Source organism: Rhinopithecus bieti, unplaced genomic scaffold (genome assembly GCF_001698545.2).
Source record: "Rhinopithecus bieti isolate Rb0 unplaced genomic scaffold, ASM169854v2 scaffold_15143, whole genome shotgun sequence".
Classification (NCBI taxonomy): Eukaryota; Metazoa; Chordata; class Mammalia; order Primates; family Cercopithecidae; genus Rhinopithecus; species Rhinopithecus bieti.
Window position 1 is genome coordinate 793,101 of NW_016808091.1, and position 8,746 is coordinate 801,846.

An 8,746-nucleotide genomic window follows, 5' to 3' on the forward strand; every position below is an offset into this window, starting at 1 on the left:
CCCGGGAGGCGGGCAGGCCATGGCCTTGGGGACAGAGCTCCATCCCGGGACTCTGTTGGAAGTGGGTGAGGAAGGGACCCTCTGTTGGGGGTGGGTAGGGAGGGGGGACCCTCTGTTGGAAGTGGGTGAGGAGGGGACCCTCTGTTAGGGGTGGGTAGGGAGGGGGACCTTCTGCTGGGGTTGGGTGGGAAGGGGGGCCTCCATCGGGAGTGGGTGGGGAGGGCCCCTCTCTGGGTACAGCTGCAGAGCCAGAGGAGCTGCCATGGAAACGGCGGAAAGTGGGAAGGATGGCCTCAGATACCCTAGGAGGAGTTTCTAAAGGGAGAGGAAACCAAAGCCCAGGGCCACCGTGGCAATATGGGGGCCACTGCTGAGATGGGGGTGGAGGGACAAGGCCAACATGCCCACCGTGGAGATGGCCCTCCAGACACAATTCCAGAAGCAGGGTAGAAGCAGCCAGAGAGGGAGAAGGCAGACAGGAGAGGGCCCCCAAGACACAGGGAAGGTTGCCCCAGGCTGCTGGGAGACAGGTCTGCATGGAACTCACCCTGGGGTGCCCAGTTGCCTCTCAAGGGGGCTTCAGCAGGCAGGCCAGGTGGAGAAAGGAGTCTGAGCATGCCAGGAACCCACCTTGGGAGAGCAGGTGTGCCCAGGTGGAGACCCGCCCAGCAGGATGGGAGAAGCTCGGCAGGGGAAGTGAGGTGCGGACGGCCTGCGCCACTCCAGCGGGCCCCAGCAGAGTTTGAGTAGGGGAGTGGCAAGATCTGATCTGTGTCTGCAGAAGCCCCTCAGGCACTAGGGCAGAGCATCTGATCCTGGGGAGCTATAAAAGTCCTGGTTCCCAGGCCTTACCCAGGTGACATTATTTGAAGCAATCTGCAACCCTAACGCTGAGACACAAGACGAAGAGGCCTGGCTGGCTGAGGTTCAGAATGGACCACAAGCTCACTGAGCGTCAACACTGGGATGGAGCTTCACAGAGCTCCAGAGGAAGGGTCCTCCGTACCTCCCTGGGTGGAGTACTGCTAGGGAACGTGGTCAGTCCTGGACTCCACATCTAAGGAGAGGAACCGACACCCTCCCCTGGCTGCAGTGATGGGTCTGGGAAAGAGCTGAGAGGCTGAGTGTTCTGCCCCCAGAGGAGAAGCCCTGGGAGGCCAGGGCTGCCTGTGGGTCCTGGTGGGCCCATCCTGGGGCAGATCCAAGAAGACAGGGCAGAAGTCCCATAGAGGGTAGGTTTTCTTGATGTAGGAAGAACTCTATGAAAAACTGCCCCATAATGGGTGGGGGCACTGTTTGGGGAAACAGAGTCCCCAAACAGCCCTGGACTGGGGTAGAGTTGGCTCCACCCAGGGGTATCCAGGGTCTGGGTAAGCCCCCATGATGGGTAGGATGGACATGGCCCCAGGACAGACGGAGGAGACTCGCTCTCCTGTCCCCAGAACCCAAGAGGAGGGGAGCCAAGCTGCTGTGCCATCTTGCCATCAATATCACCGGAGGAAGCACAGCCAAGAGACAGACTCCACAGAAGGCCTGGGGTCCCAGATGCAGCTGCACCCAGTCTGTCCTCACATGGCAGCCAGCAGAGGTCCTTTTTCTCCGGCCTGGGTCAGGTTTATTAGCATGTGCAGGGGAGGCAGGCTGTGTGGATGTGAGCTGGCCCTGTGCGTGGCAGGCATCCATCTTGAGAGGGGACCCCAGGCTGGCGGAGTGAGGGTGTGCCCTACGTTCTGCCCACTAGGAGGGCTGGCCCACCATCCTGTTGCCAGCCCACCCCTGCCCACTGGAGCCGGTGTCCTGGGTAGGAGTCTGCAGGAGGAATAGACAAGTGGCTCCATCTTACCCCCGATCACGAGCTCACCTGTCAAACAGTGGCTTCTCCCCACAGTCGAAGGAATCCTGCAGGTCCCTCACCAGGTTGGCCTGGCCCGGCATGCGGAACAGCCCCTCCTCAGTGAGCCCGCGCTCCCGGATGAAGTCCACACACTGCTCCACCAGCAGGGGCGCCAGGCGGGGGCCATACTTCCGCTCTTGGTGGACTGTGTCCTCCAGGCGCTGCCCAAAGATCCCTGAGCACAGAGAGGAGCTAGTCACACTCTCCACCACCCAGCTCAGTGTTGGGTGCTCAGGACAATGGAGGGCAGGGGCACTGTTAGGGCTAAAGGTGGCTCCTCCTCAGGAAGCAAATTACCCACTGGGAGGATGCATACCAGGAGGCTGGGCCCTGGTCGCCTGGACACATGCTGGGAGGACACACACCAAGATGCTGGGCCCTGGGCTGCCTGTGGACAGACAGCAGGAGGGAGCAGTGAGCTGGTGGTGTGACCTGGCCCATGGAGCTTGCCCAAGCCAGGAGCAAATGGCCCTCGGGAGCATGCATTATGCATGTCATTGATTGGTTTTGCAGTCATTCCAAATAAGAAGCCATCCAATGCTCATCAACAGCAGATCTCCTGTGTTCTGTTCTTAGCATGGAACACAGTGCAGCAAGGAGAATAAATGAGGCACAGCTCACTGGACAAGACAGATGCCATAGTAATGCGAAAACCATAGTCATGATTCAGCATCAATCATCATCAGGAAAATGCAAATCCAAACCACTATCTGATACCACCTCACACCCACTAGGACGGCTACTGTCAAAAGATCAGATAGTAACAAGTGTTGGCGAGGATGTGGAGAAACTGGAACCCTTCCTTGTGCACTGCTGGCAGGATGACAAGATGGTGCAGTTGCTGTGGAAAACAGCACAGCAGTTGCTCAAAAAATTAAAACCAGAATTACCAGTAATCCCTCCCCTGGGTATATACCTAAAAGAATTAAAAGCAAGGTCTCAAAGAGATACTTGCACACCCATGTTCACAGCAGCATTATTCACAGTAGCTGAACCGCGGAAGCAAGCCATGTGTCCATCAATGAATGAATAGAGAACCAAGACGTGGTATTCGCATACAGTAGAACTTGATTCAGCCTTAAAAAGGAGGGAAATTCAGACACGTGCTACAACATGGGTGAACCTGGAGAACATGTGAAGTAAAGCATTCACAAAAGGACAAATACTGTGTGATTCCTCTTATATGAAGAACCTGGAGTAGTCAAATTCACAGAGACAGAAAGTAGAACGGCAGCTGCAAGGGGCTGGGGGCAGGGGAGATGTCAAATTAGAATTGAACGGGCACAGAGTCTCAGCTTTGCAAGATAGAAAGCGTTCTAGAGATGGATAGTGCTGATGGTTGCATGATAATTCGAATGAATGTAATGCTGCTGAACTGTGTGCTTTAAAAATGATGAAGACAGGAAATGTTATGCTAGGTGTATTTTATGAAATTTTTTAAAAATTAGAAAACAAAAAAATCATCAGAAACAAAAGAAGCCTAAACCCCAGAGTGCACACTGCATGACTCCATTTATGTAAAGTTAAAGATAGGCCAAACCCATCTGTGCTGTTAGGCCGGAACATGGTTACCTTGGTAGATCTGTGACTGGAAGGGACTCAAAGGCTTCTGGGGTTCTGGTAATGCTGTTACTCCCCCCTGGCACTGCTTACCCAGTTATGTTCCTCTTGAGAAAATTCACTGAACTCTACACTTATGACTTGTATACTTTTCTGCATGCTGCTCTTAAATAACATTAGCGAAAAGAAATCAGAGAGAGAATGATCTAAAACAATACATGACAAGACACCAAATGAGGAATAGAGGGAGAGAGGAAGGAGGCAGAGGAACTTCTGAGAAAATCTATGAAAACTAAATACATTACTAGGCTAAGAGGTTCCTGGCAGCCCAGGCAAAGAAGGGAAGGAGTTGAGATCCATAAAGCTGTCTACACCACGGCACAGTAACAGGAGAAACAGACTTCTGCCAGCCCCTAAGCTTTACAGGGTGAATGCCTGACTCTTTGGAGTGCCTGACATTATTCACACCCACTGTGCAGAGACCTTCCCTGCAGGGTGGCTTGTGGGGTGTTCCAGGGGCAAGATGTCAAAACTCCAGGCTTAGGACTTCTCAGAGACCTGGGCACTGAGCCAGCTAAAAGTGGGCCTCCATTTGTCTTACTTAGCTCCCCACTCGGGCTATTTTGGAATAAGATACATCGGTCCCTGGTACAGTGCCTGGCACAAAGCAGGACACAGTAAATGCTCCTCCTCACCCTGCTTGACCCAAAAACAAAGTGTATAAAACCTGAAAGGTGAAGACTCTTCCTTTAAGAACACATGCCCATGTGGGCTGCACCTGCTGGATGCCAGCAATGCTTCAGGGAGAAGTGTGTGTGCACATGTGTGCATGTAGGGTGGGCTTGTGTGTGCATATGTGTGCACATGTGCTGGATGTGGGCTTGTAAATGTGTGTGCATATGTGTGCATGTCGGGTATGTGTGCATGGGCATGCACACATGGTGGGGGCATGTGAGTGTGAGGAGAGTGCCAAAGTAGCTACACACAGTGCTGTGGTGCCAGGTGCTGTTCTGAGCATTTTACAAACATCAGCACATTTAATCCTACCCATCTTGATAACTTAGGGACTAGGGACTGTCACTGTCACTGTAACCATCATCATCATCTTGACTTTTGCCTGTTCAGTTTGCAGGATGTTTGAACTGATAGGCATGGGATCTTAAGAATGTGCCCAAGTTCACTCAGCATGCATGACAGGGACAAGGGTCCAACCCAGGCAGTCTGGCTCCAGGTATAGAGAATGTACTTGGCCACATGGCTGCTTGGCACCCACGTTGGTGTGGAGATACCTATGTGACGCCCCCAACCCAGCACCAGCAGTTCCTGAAAACGTGGGTCATGTGAACAGAAAACAGGCAGAGGTTGCAATACTAACACGAAGGGAAAGCTGCTCCTGCCTGGGATCTGGTGGGCAAGACCAGGCGCCCCTGCCCAGAAATGGGGCCCAAGGGGCCATTCATCAGCCTTGAGCACAGCGGGTGATCCTGCTGCAAGCTTGGCCTGCTAGCTGCCTGGGGCAACTCTGAGAAGCCAGTCCGAGGAGGCTCCAGGGCCCACCACTAACAGTGTCCTGGCCTTTCCACCACCTCAAGAGTGGCCTGGGCTGGTCCAGGGACACTGAGCCCCTGCTCTCTCTCACCTCTGTCAGGGCTCAACATCTGATGCCTAACAATGAGCCACACCGGTCCACAGATGTGCCTGTTTAGCTCATATGATGTTTGAAACATTTTTAAATTAGTTATTTACAATCAAGAGATTTCACATATAAATCTGGATTCCCAGCTTCTCTTAAAAAATTCACATGTGGTGACACCAGGCCTGAGTTCCAAAAAAAGCAACAATTGCAGAGCTCAGTGGTATCTGTGCCCTTTTGATAGGACACACACTTGCCATTTCTCCGCAGTCCCCACCATCCCCTCTCACTTCCAGCCTAGCCCATGCTCTGCTCATGTGGTCCCGCCAGATATTTGTTCACCTCTTCTGCTTTGACCTCCGGAGCACAGACTTCCCCCAAGGACACTGGGGCCAGGATAAGTAGGAAAGGTAGCAATGGGAAGCTACACCTCTCGGGACCAGAGGCCTCTGCTAGGACCTCAAATGAGCAGGCAGTGGGCATCCAGGAGGAAGTGCCCATGGGCAGAGGGTCCCATGAGGGGAGGGGCTGACCTGGCAGTGCCCCTGGTACCTGCCACCTGCCTCCTGCCTCCCTCCACAAGCACACATGTGTTGCCTTTCCTCTAGCTCTGCCCACTGCTTGAGTGGCATGAATCCGTCTGCCTTCATGGCCCTGTGAGTGGCTAGGGCCTTCTTCCTGGGTAGCGCTTTCCTCTTTGGTCTGGGCAAATTTCCTACTAGTCCTTGGAAGAAAGCTCAGAAGTCCCTCCTACGTGAGCTGCCCCAAATCCTCCCTTCAGCTTTCCCTCCCCTCTGTCACAGCCCTGACTGCCACTACTCCAGACAGCTTGAGGACACTCCCCTCTGCTGGGTTGCTGGACTGCCCACAGCTACATGCTGGGCTTGCAGCAGAGGCCAAGGAGAGCCAGTGAAGGCGGGGACTGAGCTCTCCAGGGCCACCACCCATCCCAACTCACAGCGTTCAGCCCCACCCTCAGCTCACAGCTGACTGAAGGCCACAGTCAAGGAAGAGACACACAGGGAAAAAATTCCAAAATTCTCTCTGGAGGCCCATGGAGCATGGATAATTCCACCTAGCCATCTCTTGGCTCCAGCCCTGCCTGCTGTCCCATCTCCTACCCCTAAAACTCCTGTTGTCTGTCTGTCCATCCACCTTTCCATAACCCCTGTACTTTGGGCCTGGCCCCACTCCAGGAATTAGAGCGCTGCCCGGAAGGCTGTAAACATATAAATCTCCCTGGGGCCTCCCCTGCTGCCTGTTCCCCCACACACACCATCCTCAGGATAAAGCCTAAACTTGGCAGGCAGGCAAGGCCCTGCCCCACTCCCTCCACCAGCCCCTAGGGGTGCAGAGCCTGGGCCAGCCCACCGTTTGCACAGTGCCCGCACATCCAGGCAGCTCCCAGCCCCAGCATAACCACTACCCCTCTGCTTCCCCATGGCACCTTCCTGACCACTTTCCCAGAACAAGGCTGGAAGAGTCAGGAAAGGGACATCAACAGGGTCCTGGGCACTTCTAGAGAGAAGTTCAGGGGGGAGGTGATGCTGAAACCAACATCTAAAGATGAGCAGGAGGTAGCCAGGTAGGCGGGTGGGGGTGCAGGGCACATGACGGAGGACCATGGGGGTCAGAGGGCAGGGGTGAGGGAGCATGGTTGGCAGCACCCTGCCCTGGCATGGTGGGGCTGGGGTGGGGACACAGGCAAGTAGGTGATGTTCAAGGCCAAAGGTCACAGAGACAAAGATTCTGGGTCTACACCAGCACTGATCTGGTACACGTCCTGGCTAACCCACTGAGGAGAGGTGCTGCCTCCCTTTCCTGGGGCTCAGTCTCTCCATCCATGAAATCTGTAAAATGGGATGATCACACCTGTCTTTAGGGGGTACTGTGAGGGCCAGACTTCCCTGAGGCCCAGCCCCCAGGTACCATCAGTCCTCAGACTGGCCCCACATTCCCAGCTGGCCACTGGAACCCTCAGACGGGAGCTGCCAGGAGGCGTGAGAAGGTCTCATTCCAGCTCAGCCTCCCAAGAGGCTTCCTTCCCCGCCGCCCTCCTGTGGGAGGCACCCTGGGCTGGGGCTTCTGGGCTCGGCCTCCCTCATTAGGGGCCCCGCCAATCCCTCCCCTCTTCAGGGTCTCTCAGGAGCCTGGCAGGGCCTGCCCCCGCCTGGCTGAACTCCCTCAGCCCTCCTGGCACCCTTGGAGGGGAGCCTTGCCAAGAACTAGTTCCAGTAGGTTTGTCAGCTCCCTGGAAACCCAGCCATCGTGTGGGTTCCTCGAGGTCCCAGCCCATGCTCTTCACAGAGCACTGGCTCTGCCACCACAGGGGAAACCGGCAGAGGCTGTCTCTCCTCTTGATGAACTTGCTGCCAGGCCTGCCCCGCCAGTGTTTCCCTGCCAAAGCCATCCCTCACTCCCCTCCCCGGGAATCCCACACAGGAGAGGAAGCCCAGGCAGAGCAGTCCGCTGGCTCGAATCCTCGTCCTCTGGTTCCAGTCCTCGTCCTCTATGACCCTGGGCACTGTCCTCAGCCTTTCTGAGCTGGGCTTGGCCACCTCCCGGGGTGTGAGCGTCCACGGGAGATCGACCACACGAGGCACCTGGGAGCAGGTGCTTTGAAATGCGGCTTTCTCCGAACCTTGCAGGGTCAATTCCTGGACAGGTTCTGCCTGCCCCTGAGTCCCACCCCCAAGGCCGCATCAGGGAAGGGAGACCTGGGATTCCCTCTTGGAGCTGATTGCGGAGCAGAGTGGAGCTGTGCAGCAAGTCTGCTTCAGTCATATGCCTGCTTTTCACTCTTAGAGGAGCAGGCAATGCCACAGTCTGGGAAGAGGCACAATGAGGAAAGTAATTCTAAAATTCTCTCTAGAGACTCCCAAACTGGGTAATTCCACAGTTTCCCTCTTGGCTCCAGGCCTTCCTGCTCTCAGGACCCCTGTACCCCAACACCCGCCATCTTCCATGCAACCACCCCACCCTCTGTCAGTGCAGGGACTCACTAGCCGGCCAACTCTGTCACTTCCAGGCTCTGCGCTAAGTACTAGAGAGCTTCAGAAATGCCCTCAGGGCTGTAAGCGGTAAGCTCCACCAGCTAGCCGGCAAAGCTGAAAACTCTCCTGCTACCCACCCGTCCAGGCCTGCAGGAGCACAGCAGAGGTTAAGATCACCTGGAAGTGTCCTGCCCTGGGTAGTCCGCCCCAGGGTAGGAGTGATACCCTCAACCTGGGGGCGCCGGTCCCACACCCCTTCCTGTGGCCCAGGGAAGCTTGGGGTCAGAGCCCGAGGCTCGGATCCCGCTGGGTACCCCCCCCCCCCACCTCGTAGTTGGGGTTGGGGAGGGATCCTTTGCGAGTCCCTGCGCCCCTCCCAGACTCTTAGGTCCTCATCTCTACAAGCGGGTCGCCCACACCCAGCAGGAGATTGGAGGACGCCTTCGGTCCCTGCCTCTTCCCTCAGACACTCACGACCCCCGCTCCCTGGGAACCGTCCCGCAACACCAGATCCGCGGTGACACCCAAACTCCCCCAGGCTCCCCGCCGACCCCCGCGAGACGCATGCGCGGCGCTCTCCCTCGCCCGCTGCGCGGGTCCCCGCTTCGAGCGCTCTCTGGCCCGGAGACCCCGTTTCTCTGGCGGACCCGGGGGTGCCCGCACCCC

General features: G+C 56.1%; 1 protein-coding gene across 5 annotated transcripts in view; it reads right to left on the reverse strand.

The window, feature by feature from the left end:
• Positions 1 to 8,746, reverse strand: part of ARHGAP22 (Rho GTPase activating protein 22) — a 211,138-nt gene that overhangs the window by 12,367 nt on the left and 190,025 nt on the right. For all 5 annotated transcript variants that reach the window (XM_017885520.1, XM_017885521.1, XM_017885519.1 and 2 more), the window contains one exon: positions 1,862 to 2,069. In XM_017885520.1, the coding sequence (XP_017741009.1) occupies positions 1,862 to 2,069 (208 nt within the window). The remainder of the gene's footprint in view (positions 1 to 1,861; positions 2,070 to 8,746) is intronic.